This window comes from Cetorhinus maximus, chromosome 8, assembly GCF_964194155.1.
Source record: "Cetorhinus maximus chromosome 8, sCetMax3.hap1.1, whole genome shotgun sequence".
In the NCBI taxonomy this organism is placed as follows: domain Eukaryota; kingdom Metazoa; phylum Chordata; class Chondrichthyes; order Lamniformes; family Cetorhinidae; genus Cetorhinus; species Cetorhinus maximus.
Genome location: NC_135886.1, coordinates 143,455,827 through 143,472,015, shown reverse-complemented (window position 1 = coordinate 143,472,015; position 16,189 = coordinate 143,455,827). Strand labels below are relative to the sequence as shown.

At 42.5% G+C, this 16,189-nt stretch overlaps 1 protein-coding gene across 4 annotated transcripts in view; it reads right to left on the bottom strand.

Annotated features, from left to right (window-relative positions):
• Nucleotides 1–16,189, bottom strand: part of fgf13a (fibroblast growth factor 13a) — a 629,879-nt gene that overhangs the window by 229,423 nt on the left and 384,267 nt on the right. Inside the window, exon 1 of one of the 4 annotated variants that reach the window (XM_078547710.1) lies at nt 1,584–1,878. The exons of the other annotated variants lie outside the window; for them this stretch is intronic. Coding sequence (XP_078403836.1) covers nt 1,584–1,773 — 190 coding nt within the window. The 5' untranslated portion in view covers nt 1,774–1,878. Of the gene's footprint in view, nt 1–1,583; nt 1,879–16,189 lie in introns of those variants that run through there. 4 annotated transcript variants of the gene reach the window in all.

Here is a 16,189-nt window from a genome sequence, read left to right as displayed (position 1 = left end):
CTTCAGAAGTATAAAAATGGAGCTTCACCTTTGCCCAATGTAATAATTTTAGTCACACAATTTGTTAGGTCCAATCAGACAGAAAAATAGTACACGCCCAAAATTTAAAATAAAGTGTTGAGCAGCCTTGCTTTAAAAAGTTAACCACAGTCTGATCTTTCCATTCTTCGAGTCACTTTCCTCTACAATGGAGATCATTTCATTTCCAAGCGATTGAATAATTCAAATTCCCAGCACAAGAATGTCTGAAGTATTAAGAAGTTTTTTTTGTGTGTGCAAGACTGTTAACCACGATGGACTCCAGTAGCTGCTCAAGTCTCTCTCCAAAATAGATCAGAGTCGGAACTGTGTCCTTTCATCACAGAAATGCTGTCTACAAGGGATGCTCTGTTGCATTCTGCACACCGAGTGCGGTTACATATCAATATTTAGCGGTTACCGCCTATCAGACAACCTGATGTATCTGACATCAATGATCTGACAGTAATTGGGGAGGGGGGTGGGGGGGAGAAAAGAGAGTGAACCCCAACAGTCGAGGGGAGGGAGGGGGTTCAACCCCAAACTGCAGACCCTCCCCAGGCTGCAGAGTGTAGACCTGGGATTCCAAACCCCAAGCAAATTCGGTGCCGTCCAAATGCAGCATATATTAATCGGAATCAATGAAACGGGTGTCTGGAGAGAGAGAAAAAATTTCATGTTTTACAGCTGAGAAAAAGTGTGCGGTAGAAAAGCTGGAAACGAGCAGAGGTGTGTGTCCCCCGGATGTGATGGTGGGGGGAGTAGATCCAAGGAGCTGTGCAGTGTTTTATTACAGCGGTGTAAATAGAAACTCAGTGTGGTCTAGCAGTCGCTGCACACGTGCCCACACATTTCACTGAAAAAGTGTCAGCAAAAACCAACCATATTATTCTGCAATCCGCCCCTTCTTCCTTTGGCTGCTTCATCTTCCCCCACCCACCCAACCACCCCCCACCCTTTTCCCGGAGAAAGCTCCCCACCTTTTGGCTCCAGGATGTCTTCCTTGTGCTAACCCAGCCCCTGTTTCCACCGCTTCTCCAAGTTTCAAGAAGAACCACGTTCATTTTCAAACCGGTGCTGCCCAGGGGATTTTCGTTGCTGTTTACAATTTGAAGGCATTTGCCCCCCACCACCCACCACCCACCCCCCCTTCTCATTGTCCTCCGAATGCAGCGTCTGATTTGTCTCATGAGGGAAACACAGAAACTCTGCCACCAGTTAACAGGAGGTGTTTTTCAATCCTCGGTGCCCACGCTCTGTATCTTTGCAGTACTGATTTACTGAGCGGGTGTCAATGTTGAGTCCTGCAGTTACACAGCTGATCGGGGGAGGGTTGTGGTGGGGGGGTGGAATTTTCGATTCCAAAAAAAGGTTCATTTTAAACAAAAAAAAATACAACTAAAAGACAAAACAATATTAAAAATTCAAGGGCAGGGGGATAAAAGCGACATACCTGGGTGGAGATCAAAACGTGCGGAATATTAACATTTCCCCCCCAGGGTTGGCTGAATAGAGAGAGAGGGAGGGAGAGTATATAAAAGGCAGAGTGAAAATAAGAAACAAACCTGGGCGCCTTCTGCGACGTTTCTTCAAGCCAAAAATCCTGACTTTGGAAAAGACGGCGAACCAGTGTCTCTCACAGACCCCATTGTTTTTGCTTGGGCTGCTGATCCGTTTCGATGGAACTGATTTGTCTCTATGTTCCCTGGCCAATCTCTTCTGTCTGATCAGTGAGCTGGCGATAGCAGCAGCCATTGTAACCTCGCAATAAGAATAATAAGAATAAAAAAGGGAGATTTATGGAGATACTGGAGAGAAGGGCAAATTCTGATCCGCAAATCAATTTCCCAGCGGCAGCTCTTGAATTTCTCAGATCACCGCCGCATCAGCAGCAAAGAAATGAATGAACCTGGTTGTGGGAGACTTGCAGTTAGTAATGACAATTCAGGAGCGAGCTGTTGTGGGGGTGGGGGGGGGATTCGGGAATTCTTCAGTGCCGGCTGGTCACAATGAGCCCTCAACAATTGTCCTCTGCAAGTGTTCCCAGCCCAGTCAGTCAGTCATTCAGTTAAACTCGGCATTATCGCTCCCTCTCCCCTCTCTGCACCATTGCGAACCCTTCCGACCAACTCCAGACACCTGTTAAATCGGAACCCCTCTCCGCTTCGGGTCTGGGTTACTTCGCTCCCTCACTCCCCGAGCAAGGCGTTAACATGGGTGGACAGACCGCTCCCAGTCCGGCGTGTGGGTCCCTGGATTAAAAAAAATCCTGTCTCCAAGTCCTTTGATACCTGACTCGCCCCCACCCCCCGCGGCTGTCAGCTGGACGGGGCGGGGAGAGTCGACCCCAGCACCTCCAGGCTGCCACTCTTCATAGGTTTAAGACGGGGCTGATAACATGTATGTTTAGACATGTGTGATACAACCAAAAAAACAAAGGAACTGCAGCACTGGCGTCGAAAGTCACAAGAAGACGTTAGGTTTAGGGTTTGCTACACAGCGGAGTCTGAGAGACAGGCTGGGGCTGTTCGCCAGAGAGAGTTCACCAGCCGTGTCTGGCGAGGCTGACCGACACCGACACATCTCGGCAACAGGACGTGTCCACCACCCATCCAATACCCCGAGCCCGCGCTGGGCACCGTCACATTCCCAGCGACTTCACAATCGTGTTTGCTTCAATCCCGGTTAGACAGTGTTCAGCTGGTTCCTTAGACCGTCAGAAACCGGTCTACAGCGGCACTGACATGCTATAAATCAGTGTTAAAATGCACCATTACTGCAAAACACCAGCAACTGGTAGTCAAGCTGCCTGACCCTAAATAGGAAGAAAACAGGCATCTAATCCATTCCAAAAACAGAATTATCTGGAAAAACTCAGCAGGTCTGGCAGCAAATTTATCTAATCCATTCCTATGGTTGAAGGCAACTAACCACAAACTATAGAGAATTATTTCAGAGTTCTATAACATTAAACATCTTATACTGGTGCACACCTAGGAGGCTTCAGAGAAAGTGCCCAGGAGACTTATCAGAACCGTTGTGGGGATGAGGGCTTTCAGTTAATGAAGAGTGTGGAGACGCCGGGATTGTTCTCCTTAGAGCAGAGAAGGTTAAGGGGAGATTTAATAGAGTTGCTCAAAATCTGGAGGTGTTTCAGTCCAGTCAATAAGGAGGGATGGTTTCCAGTGGGCACAGGGTCAATAACCAGAGGACACAGGTTTAAAGTGATTGGGAAAAGGAGCCAAGGACAGTGATGTTATGTTGTGACCTGGAAGGCAGTGGAAGCAGATTCAAGAATAAATTTTCAAAAGGGGATTGGATAAATACCAGGAAAGGAAAAGTACAGGGTTATAGGGAAAGGGCAGTGGATTCTTTCAAAGAGCTGGTACAGACATGGTGAGTCAAATAGTCTCCCTCTGTGCTGCATGAATCTATGATCTTGTGTTGATTTTCCCCATTACAAAGTCCCATTTTCTCATATATAATGAGTACTAGCTATGTCAACTGTAACTAATTACACTTCTCCTCATATCAGCACAGGTGGGAGATAACAGATTGACATACGAAGTTTTCATTATAAACGTAGGTGCACATTTGTATGTTCAAATGCCTGAATTGGGCCTCGCTACGAGCTGAGCCACAGTTGACACCAGAATTGGAACAGTCACAAATGACCAAGCACAAATTTCCCATTGAATACTTGCAACTAAAAACCTGAGTCAACATCCACCTATAAATCACAGCATCTTTATTCAGAGGGGCTGATGTCTTTACTGCTTTAAGAAGCCAGTAAGAGCTGCAGACTTCAGAATGAGCTACTGAAAGTCAACCAAAGTCATTCCAGACACCATGGACCAACGTGAATGAACATGGAATGAGTGTATAATGAACATGGAATGAGTGTATAATGAACATGGAATGAGTGTATAATGAACATGGAATGAGTGTATAATGAACATGGAATGAGTGTATAATGAACATGGAATGAGTGTATAATGAACATGGAATGAGTGTATAATGAACATGGAATGAGTGTATAATGAACATGGAATGGGTGTATAATGAACATGGAATGAGTGTATAATGAACACCCACAGTTCTTGATGCTGCATGTAGAACCCACTATGAATAATACAATTGGCTTCAGTCTGTTGTACGTAATATAACTGGAAAGCCTCTACCAATATTTCCAGCAGACAGAAATCCAGCATGAAATAGACTGCGAGTATGCTCCTGACTTTATTGAGCAGATGGACTGACTCAAGGGCAGAGGGGAGTGTAAACACTGCAAAAATCAGTCACTTCAGATCTTCCTGTAATGCGAGAGGAACTTGACATGGTAATTTGCTCTTGTTAAATTGCAGTTCCTCCAAATGAAGTCTGCTCCCTGTACAATACTCTATATTCACCAGCTGCAAAGTTAAAGCAGGATTGAAATCCCCATCTGAATGTGAATTGCGAGCAGATTACATCGAAATTACAACACAGAAACAAACCAATTTGAAAAGAAAGAAAAACAAAGCTTGTATTTATATTCTTGGCAAACCCTTTTTTGCTCATTTCATTCAATCATCTATTCTTAAACATTGGCATAATCTCTACTGCAATCACTAACTCTAGCAGTACATTCCATAGTCTCTCAACAGTTAGGGAAAAAAACTCCTGCTCTGTTCTAAATATCCCAGCTTTAACCTTATACTTATGGCCCCTCATTCAAGGCTCCCGAAATACCAGAAAGGCTTTGATCCACTTGTTCTGTGACGTCCTTTCATAATTTTAAACTGTTCTGTCAAATTCACCTGCCATCTATCCCGTTCAAACAAAGGCAGTTTAAGGCAGGTCCTTTCATCTTTTAATAGAGATCAGGGAGTTCAAATGTCAGCTGTTACTATCATTCACTACTGCCTGGCATCAGTCGCAGATCTTGGGCAGGGCTGCTCAATGGGAAAATGGGAATGACACAGGGAATGTCTTGTGAGAACAAATAGAACAATCAATGAGGGTTAATCCTGCACCCACACCCCGGAATGATGTTTGCTTCCTGTCAGGTGATGCAGGAACAGGATTCATTTGCTGATTTTTAGTTTCATTTTTGGGCAGTGTTCTAATTCAAAGATAGCATTTTGTGTATTAAAGTCAGAACTGTTCACTCTACAAGACAAAAAGAAGTTCCAGTCAATGGTGGTAACCCGAGATAACAGAAACAACTGGAAAAACAAAGGGGCCTGAGAGTATTTGACAGGATAAAACAGCAAGTTAATACTTCATCAATACTGAGAGAAAGTATGACAATTCCCAGTGCTGCTATGGCATGAAAACTTAAACCTGCATTTCCTTTTCTTAAAATATGCTTCACATTTACATCTATGTTCAACATAATCCTGAAGAATAATTCTGTCTACAACTGAACCACATTACAGCCTCTGAAAAGGGAGTAAGACCCCTCATTTCTAAAGCACCTTTTGAGTCCTCAGGACAACCCAAAGTGCTTAACAGTCAATGACGCGCAGTCATAAATGTAGAGAAACACAGCAGCCAATTTGCACACAGCAAAGGCTCTCAAACTAATGTGATAACGGCCAGATAATCTGTTTGTGATGTTGGTTAAGAGCGGAATGCTGGGCAGGACACCAGGGACAAGTCTGCTGCTCTCTCAAATAAGGATCTACGCACACACCTGAAAGGGCTGACAGGCTCTCAGTTTAACAAGTGCCCTGAAAGACAACAACTTCTAACAGTGCAGCATTCCATCAGTTCAGCACTAGGAGTTTCAGGTTAGTTCATGTGCTCAAGCTCCTGGAGTGGTACCTACCACACAACCTTTTAACCCAGAGGTATGAGTGCTACCCACTGAGCCACACTGCAATGTAACTGGAGCTGGTTTATTAACAAAGTAATGCAAATACGCATCATGGGAAAAGCGGAGTGCTTATGGAAATACTGGTGGCCAATTTTCAAATACCTCATTCAACCCACATCAACTCGATGTGAGTTACCTCAAGTCATGCAAGAGGGGTTCAAGGGCCTGGGACATTCATTTAAGGATGGCAAATGTGACCATTATTTTTGTAGTAGTCTTTAAACAGTTTGGTGTGGAGTTATAATAAAAGAGACAGATAGATTAATGAGTGGGCAAAAACTTGGCAGATTGAGTATATAATGTGGGAAAATGTGAACATGTTCACTTTGACAGGAATAATAGAAAAGCAGCATATCATTTAAATGGAGAGAGATTGCAGAAGTCAGTTGTTCAGTGGTGCAGAGGGGTCTGGGTGGCACAGAATCACACAGTGCAGAAGAGGCCCTTCGGCCCATTGAGTCCACACCAACACGTGAGAAACACATGACCTACCTAACTAATCCCATTTACCAGCACTTGACTCACAGCCTTGAATGTTATGACATGCCAAGTGCTCATCCAGGTACTTTTTAAAGGATGTGAGGCAACCCGCCTCCACCACCCTCCCAGGCAGCGCATTCCAGACCCTCACCACCCTCTGGGTAAAAAAGTTTTTCCTCACATCCCCCCTAAACCTCCTGCCCCTCACCTTGAACTTATGCCCCCTTGTAACTGACCCTTCAACTAAGGGGAACAGCTGCTCCCTATCCACCCTGTCCATGCCCCTCATAATCTTGTACACCTCGATCAGCTCGCCCCTCAGTCTTCTTTGCTCCAACGAAAACAACCCAAGTCTATCCAACCTCCCTTCATAACTTAAATGTTTCATCCCAGGCAACATCCTGGTGAATCTCCTCTGCACCCCCTCCAGTGCAATCACATCCTTCCTATAATGTGGCGACCAGAACTGCACACAGTACTCCAGCTGTGGCCTCACCAAGGTTCTATACAACTCCAACATGACCTCCCTACTTTTGTAATCCATGCCTTGATTGATAAAGGCAAGTGTCCCATATGCCTTTTTCACCACCACATTAACATGCCCCTCCACCTTCAGAGATCTATGGACACACACGCCAAGGTCCCTTTGTTCCTCAGAACTTCCTAGCGTCATGCCGTTCATTGAATACTTCCTTGTCAAATTATTCCTTCCAAAACGTGTATCACTTCACACTTTTCTGGTACATGAATCACAAAAAGTTAGAATGCAAGTACAGCAAGTGATTAGGAAGACAAATGGAATGCTGGCTTTTATTGCAAGGGGAATGGAATATAAAAGTAGGGATGTTTACTGCAGCTGTACACGGGGTGGATGAGACGACATCTGGAGTACTGTGTACACCTTTGGTCTCCTTATTTGAGAAAGGATACAAATGCATTGGAAGCAGTTCAGAGGAGGTTCACTTGACCGATACCTGCATCCACTGGAGTTTAGAAGATTGAGAGGTGACCTTATTGAAATATATAAAAGGTCCTGAGGGCACTTGACAGGGTGATGATGAAAGGATGCATTCCCTTGTGGGAGACACTAAAACTAGGAGACAGTTTTTTTTTTTAAATCTCCCATTTAAGACGGAGATTAGAAACTTTCTCTCAGTAGGGTAAGACTCGTAAGTCTTTGGACGTCTCTTCCCTCGAGAGCAGTGGCGGCAGGGTCGTTGAATATTTTTAAAGAGGTAGATAGATTCTTGACTAACAATGAAGTCAAAGATTATTGGGGGTAGACGGAATGTGGAGTTGAGGCCACAATCAGATCAGCCATGATCTTATTGAATGGCAGTGCTGGCAAAGGGCCGAATGGCCTACTCCTGCTCCTAATTTGTATGTTTGTATATTTTTATAAAAGTGAAGTCAGATGCTGCAGCTGTCGTGTATTATGATGAAACAGAAAAGTATTTTACATTTTTACATGGGAGGAATCAAAAACAAACTTGAAAAGGAAAACACTAAGAAGGCAGTGGGACGAAATGGATAAGTTCTTTCAAAGAACTGGCTCAGACACGATGGGCCAAATGGCCTCCTTTTCTGTCCTATCATTGCAACATAATGCAACAATTTGAAATTTCCATTAAAGCATGCAAGTGTATTCACAAGTTACAAATGAGAAAGTTCTGTGAAAATTGAACAGTGCACTGCTAGACAGCAACCAGGGCAGATCCATGCAGAGGTACAAACAAAAAACTACTGCAGATGCTGGAAATCCAAAACAAAAACAAAATTACCTGGAAAAACTCAGCAGGTCTGGCAGCATCGGTGGAGAAGAAAAGAGTCGACGTTTCGGGTCCACACGACCCTTGAAGGGTCGTGTGGACCCGAAACGTCGACTCTTTTCTTCTCCACCAATGCTGCCAGACATGGAGAGGTACATTTGAGTTAAAAATATCATCTTAAATTGAAAGGCCACAATACTGTTCATTTGTCAGCTGCTTTGCTTTAAAAAGAAACATGTACTGTGTTATAAAACCCAAGATATCCTGTTACAAAAATCACAGTAAAATTGCTGAAATAAGGAGTTCTTGATTCTGAGAACAATGCACGAGCTATATTTTCAATTATGTCATAAATAAATCTCAATAAGCCAAAGGATGTCCTTTTGAGCTGCAAACAAAATGGAGTAACTCAGTCTCAAATCATAATCCATAACAAATGTTCATTGTTTTCAAAACTCTCCACTACTGCTCCTACCTCTCTAAACTCCTCCAGTCCCACAATACTTTTGAGATCTTGGTGCTCCTTTAATTTTGGCCTCTGCCACACCCCAGATTTTCATCCCCTCTCCACTATTGGTGGCCATATCAGCAGCTATCTTGGCCCTAAGCTTTGGAATTCTCTCCTTTAAATTGCTGTACCTCTCTAAAACCTACCTCTTATGAACCAACCTTTGATCACCTTTTATAATATCTGCTTAAGTGCCTTTTTTTTTTTAAAGATGATATTTCCCATGAAGCCTCTTGAGAGGTTTTATTCCATTAAAAAGGGGCTTTTAAAATGCAAAGAGTCTATTACCTAATTAACAATCAGTGATGACAATTTCCCTGATGAGCTCAAAAAAGATCCATAAGGCCTGTAAATGCAATACTTTTGAGTCTTGCTCAATGGTGGGGCACCTCAAATACAGCTACCACATAATGGGAAATGATGTTTACCTGCGATTCCCTGAAGTACACTGGCAGCAGGCATTATACTTTGATTAGCACGGAGTCCGAAAATGTCTCAGATTGTGCTGCAATGGCTGACTCTATACGATAATCTCATCTCCTGTGCCCACTTGTCCTTCTTTGCTGGCCTCCAACTCAATCTCTATGCTCCTGTCTATGAAACTTTCTGAATCACTTCTCTCTACGAGAGACCTTCTTTCAAAAGCTTCCTGCAAGCCAATTTTCTTCTACTTGGTCCGGCACCTTATCCCTCTCCATTTCATCTTGCATTCATTTTGTGCAGAAGGAGTGGACTAATGAGATGGCTCAGGGGGAGTGGGACTAGTTAGATAGCTCAAAGAGCTGACATGGGCACAATAGGCTGAATGGCCTCATTCTCTGCAGCAAGATCCCATGATTCTATTTGTTGTTGATATAAAATGCTTTTAGATTCCTCTCCCACCCAACAACACCCCCCGACCCCACCCCACCCTCCGCAAGAGAGACTGGAGAAACAGAAGTCGAGTGTTTTTTTTTAAGTAGAGACATGCAACAATTACACAGCATTTTAGAGCTAAAATATACTGTGATGGCAAATGGATGTTTGGACCAGGAGATGCATAGGAAAGGCACCGAGAAAGGGCAAGAATTCCAACCCAGAGAAAACTCTCAGGAAGGACCATATTACTAAAAAGCTCTGAAACCGATTGATAACCAGCCCTCTGCTAGTTAATTATCTCAAATGTCTCTCTCAATTCTCATTGAGGCACTGAAGACGATGCAGAGCAGAACAATAATACTAGAACTGAAAAAAGGTCGTAACCATCAGGAAGGATTGAATGATCTGGGACTCTTTTCTCCAGAAAAAAGACTGAGGGGTGACACAATAAAAGGCCTTTAAAATGAAGAAGGGGTTTGATAGGGTAGTTACGGGGAAAACATTGCCACTTGTGAGTAATTCCAAAACTTAAGGCCATCAAAATAAGTCAGTCATTAATATGTCCAATAGGAAACTATGGAGAAACATCTTGACCCAGAAAGCAATAAAATTGTGGAAGCATTTTGGAATAGTTGAGGTGAATAGCATAGACACATTAAAGTGGAAGCTGCATAGGCACTTGAGGGAGAAAGTTAGAAGGGTCTGTCAATAGGGCAAGTTAAAGGGGGATAGAAGGATGTGGAACATAAACGTGGTTAGCCTGATGGCCCGTTTGTGTTGTAAATTCATTGTAATTTAAGAATCATTTGTTGGATCACTCTTCAGTGTAGGGAGGGACCCGAGATTACATCCTAACCATAGCGCTGTCAATTTTATAACTAAAAAGCGTTGGAACAGCAGCAAACCATCTATTTCTCATTCTAAAACAGGGCTCTTTGTTGAAACTTAAAAAGGTCACTTCAAAGTATTTCTTTAATTTGTTTACAGTTTCAATGGTTAATTTATCCACAAGAATGATTCTTTTTTGATTCACAGGAACTAAGGTGAGTGGGGCATAAATGAGAGATGTGACCCTAGATTCCAACCTTCAGCACTTTCTTTTCAAACCTCCGAAACCTTCACCAGAGCCTAACATGTACAGGTCTTTCAGGGTTCTTCAGTGTTAGATTATGAAATGTCAGTTCTTTACACAAGGTCATTGTTGAGTGGAGAGTTATAAACGTGCAAGATTCTACTCTCAGCAGCAAATTAAATGGTGTCAGCCACTTTCTATGCGTTTTTGCATGTCAAGCTGCCCTCAACCAAAGAACCAAAAACAGGGCGGCTCCCTCTCCAGGAGCTCAGAGTCTGGTGTAAACATAGCAAACAACTGTTTATCTCCGTGACCAGATTGAAGAATCCTGACTGGAGCATGCAGTCTGAACCAAGTAAGTTAGAATGTTTAATTCATTGTCAAATCATTTCCAAAAAGTGAAATACCCAGAGGGATAGAAAAATTGAATTAAGAGAAAAAGGGAGCCAGAACAAAAGAATTTTAAAAATAATTTAACATGCGAATCAATCGGGATTGGGCCATTCAGCCCTTTGAACTGGCTCCACCATTCCATAAGATCATGGCTGACCAGATTGTGGCCTCAATGCCACATTCCCGTCTACCCACAATAACCTTCGACTCGCTTAAAAATTTATCAGCCTTTGCCTGAACAGCAAGTTCAATAATAATCACAGGTTAAGCAATTGGTTTCTTTTTTTTTCTTTTCTAACTAACTAGGGCATTTATTCCAATTAGGAGCATGAAATTTCTATCAGGGGAAGCATAGCAGTAAGTGAACCAATAATGGTATAAGCGCAGAGCAGGTCTAGAGACGTTAATTAAAATTCATTGTTTAAACAAACTAAATTGTTAAAGAGGGAATAGAAGGCTTTTTTTTTAAAAAAAAAGGTCATGGGTGGGAATCTGAGACCTGTTGTTTCCAATTCCTGGGCCCTGCAGGACATTCAGGACACCCCCCGTGTCTCAGGGACCACGTGTGCAGGAAGTGTGTCCAGCTGTTTCAGCTCAGCATTTCCCAGCTTGAGGGACAGCTAATGTCACTATGGTGCATCAGGGAGGATGAGAGTTTCCTGCATCGTATGCTCCAGGAGTAGGTCACTCCACAGGCAGAGAGAGTTCAGGGTGGTAGGTGAGTGACCATCTGGAAGAGTAGGAAGTACAGGAGTCTTCAGGGTGTGTGCCTCTCTCAAACCGGTATCCAGCTTTGGAGACTGCTGGGACTGATAACATCTGAAGGAGTGCAGTCCAGCCCAAAGCACCAACAAATATCAGAAATGTAGTCATTATAGGAGATTATATAGTCAGGGATACAGATAGACGTTTCTGTAATTGTCTTCATGAATCCTGCATGGTGCATTTCGCCCTGGTGCCCAGATAAAGGATCTCTCGGAGAGGGTGTAAAATATTCTGCAGGGGGCATGGAATGATCCAGAACTTGTGGTACACGTCAGTGCCAAAGACAGAGAGGTGGCAGATATTGAGATGCCATAATCAGGTTTTCAGGAGCTAGGGAGGAAGTTAAAAAGTAGGACCTTGAAGGTGGTAATTTCTGGATTACTCCCAGTGTCACGCACTAGTGACAGTAAATACAGGTAGATAAGGAGGATCAATGTGTGGCTTAAGGCATGGTGCAGGAGGGAGGGCATCTGATTCTTGGGACCATTTCAGGGGCAGAATTAATGCACCTATTCAAAATGAATGGGTTGTATCTCAACAGGACTGGGACCGATATATTTTTAGCAAGATTCACTCATATGGTTGGGGAGGGTCTAAAATAAATTGGTTGGGAAATGGGCAGCAACATATAGGAGAAGAAAAGTCAATGACATACATAAAGGAGCGATAGTTTTGGACTGCACTAAGGAAGGGAACAGTTACATTTTAAATAGGAGCAGACTAAGAGACCACGTGGAATACAAAGACAGGTTTATAATTGCATGTATGTAAATGCAAAAAAAGTGCTGAATAAGGTTGTTGAGCTACCAGCACAAAGTTGTGTGAGAATTTGATAACTAAAATGATAGTGGCAATAATGGAAACGTAGCTAAAAAGGATGAGGACTAGGTGCTTAATATTAATGGACAAAGTGTTCAGAAAAGCTGGAGAAGGTGGGGTGCTGCTGTCAGCACTGATTAGGGAAGACATTGTCATGTTGGAAAGAGGAGATGTCCTTGAGGGGGCAAGGACAGGGTCCATTTGGTTAGGGTTGAGAAGCAAAGTAAAAGGGGGCAGAATCACACTACTGGGTGGAGGTGTTCTACAGGCCTCCAAAAAGTGAGATAGCCGGAGCAAATCTGCAGGGATTTTTATTTTTTTTATTTTTTATTATTCATTCATGGGATCTGGGTGTCACTGGCTGGACTAGCATTTATTTCCCATCCCTAATTGCCCTTGACAAGGTGATGGTCAGCTGCCTTCTTGAACCGCTGCAGTCCATGTGGTGTAGGTATACCTACAGTGCTGCTAGGGAGGGAGTTCCAGGATTTTGACCCAGCGACAGTGAAGGAACGGTGATATATTTCCAACTCAAGGTGGTGAGTGGCTTGGAGGGGAACTTGCAGGTGGTGGTGTTCCCATCTATCTGCTGCCCTTGTCCTTCTAGATGATCGTGAGTTTGGAAGGTGCTGTCTAAGGAGGCTTGGTGAGTTCCTGCAGTGCATCTTGTAGATTGTACACACTGCCTATAAATATTTGATTGGAAAACGTTGACAAATGTGCAGGGACTATCAATTGGTGATATTGGGTAGCTTTAACAACACAAATATCAATTGGGATTATGATAGAGTAAAGGATTTGGAGGGGGAAGAATTTCTTAAATGTGTTCAGGGGAACCTCGTTCACCAGTATGTTCATGATTCAACTAGAAATGAGACACAGCTAGATATGGTATTGGGAAGTGAGGCGGGCCAAGTAGATCAAGTGGCTGTGGGGAAACATTTGAGTAAAAGTGATCATTGTATCATAAAGTTTAGATTAGTAATACTGAAGGTCAAGGAATAATCTAAAGTAGAATGTCTAGATTGGAACAAAGCTAACTTCATTGGGACAAGGAGGGATCTAGCCAGGGTAAAATGGAACCAAAGACTGGCAGGATCCAAAGACTGACAGGATAAACTGTAATGCAACAATGGGATCTTTAAAGAAGAGATGCTTCAGGTACATAGCAGGGCTAATAATAAGGGAGCCCAAAAACAGGGCATATGATGCATGCCAGGTGAATTCTTCCAACAAGAACCAAGTCAAAGATAATAGGTTGAGAGGGGATATGAGGAGGAAAATATGACTGACAAACAGAATAGAATGGCAGTCAACATAAAAGGGAACCCAAACATTTTCCATCAGCATGTATTAAAAGGTGGAGTGAATCCTATTAGGGACAAAGTGTGATATAGGTTTAGAGGCAGAGGGGAGGCTAGGATACTTAATGAGTTCTTTGTATCAGTGTTTACTAAAGACAGCAGTGATTTGCTAAAGGCCAATCTTGTTTGACTAATCCAACTGAATTTTTTAATGAAGTAACAGAGAAGGTTGATGAAGGGAAAGTAATAAATGTTGTCCAAATGGATTAAGAAAATAAAAAAAGTGTTTGAAAAGTACCACGAAAGGCCAATTAACAAAATTGAGAGTCAGCAGGTCAGTGACAACTTGGATTAAAAAATTAGCTTGGATTTTGGAATACAGAGTAAAAGTTTGTCAATATAATAATTTTCATAATGATATTGGAATTTAAGAAGTAAAGAACAGCAATAGTGGGGTCTGTGTGTGTGTCTGTGTGACTTAATTGAATTAAAGGCAGTTGGTATGAAGGCTTTGATGTATTAGATGAGCTAGGTTTGAAATGTTAAGTAGGTAAACATAGCTGTAAAGGGAACATTTGCATTTTTAAATAAACCAGACTAGCTTGAATTCAAAATAGGGGGCGAAATGTTTCACCTAGCCAGGAGAAGTTAAGAAACAGTGTGTTTATTTTTCCCCAAAGATTACTGGTAAAATCAGTACTATGGGAGGTTTTTATTATTACAGGTAAAGTCCATAGTGAAACAATGGGGATTTGCAATGAAAGGGGAAAATATGTATAAAAGGAGAGAAGGATATGTGTAAGGGCAGGCATTCTAAGATCTAACACGTGAAAAGCCTCCAGCATCTAAGCCTCAAGCTGCTGTCTACAAAATAACTGAAGTTAAGAGATCTCACTTTGAATTCGACTGTTTCAGGGTATTGTGTGTGACTTTGCCTGGGTCTTTTAAAATCTGTGTGTCTTACTGTTGCCTTAACAAAAGAGTAACTAGGGGTTTAAGTTAGCTATGTATGTACTCAAAATCATTTCTTCTATTAATAAAGATAGAATTTAGTTTTGTAAGAAACCTATAAGACTTGATGGTCTTATTACTACTGAATTCAAGGCTTGCTCCTCAAAATATATACAAATTGCAAAACAGTTGTGGAAATTTGTTTCACGTTTCCCTTTAGGATTTGAGCAGCTCAGCATTTACCATCTGCTGTGCCATAACAATTTCAAAACTTGGAGGAGTGGAAATGGTGAGAATGATACCATTTGACTCCAGCAGGACATAGGCGAGCAGAATAGGCAGACGGAATTTAGTACAGAGAAGTGTTAGGTGATGCACTTTGGCAGAAAGGATAGAGAGAGGTAATATAGACTTAATAGCACAGTTCTAAAGAGTGTACAGGGACAGGGGGACTAGGGGTACATGTGCATTGATCTTTGAAAGTGGCAGGACATATTGAGTGCATAGTTAGCAAAGCATATGGGATCTTGGACTTCATAAATAGAGGCAGCAAAAGCAGGGCAAGTTATACTGAACCTTTATAAACCTCTGGTTACACCACAACAGGAGTATTGTATCCGGTTCTGGTCACCACCCTTTAGGAAGGATGTAAGGGTCCTGGAGAGGATGCAGAGGAGATAAACCAGAATGGTTCCAGGAATGGGAGTTTTAGATGCAACGGTAGGTTGGCGAGGCTGGGGTTAGTCTCCTTGAAGCCTACGAGATTGAGGGGAGATTTGATAGAGATGTACAAGATTATGACAGGTATAGATAGACAATTTAGATATACAAGATAGACAAGGCAAAACTCTTCCCATTAGCTGATGGTACAAGACAAGGGGGCACAGTTAAGGTTTTGAGCAAGAGATACAGGGGGAGCGTGAGGAATAACTATTTTTATGTAGCAAGTGGTAGTGACCTGGAACTCTTATGTCCATGAGGGTGGTGAAAGCATAGACAATGATTTCAGAAAGGAAATTAATCTGCAGGATTGAGCAGGTGAATGGAGCTGACTGAATTGTTCCATGGAGAGTCAACATAGATTTGATGGGCTGAATGGTTTCCTTTTTTTAAAAAAAAAAAATTCTCTCATGGGATGTGGGTGCCACAGGCAAGGTCAGCATTTATTGCCCATCCTGAATTGCCCTTGAACAGAGTGGCTTACAAAGCCATTTCAGAGAGTCACAAGTAGGCCAGACCAGATAAGGATGGCAGATTTCCTTCCTGGGTTTTTATGACAATCAATAGTTTCATGGTTACCACTATGAGACTAGCTTTCTATTGCAGGATTTTAATCAATTAAATTCAAATTCCAGCAGCTGCTATGGTGAAATTGGAACTCTGGGTTGTTAG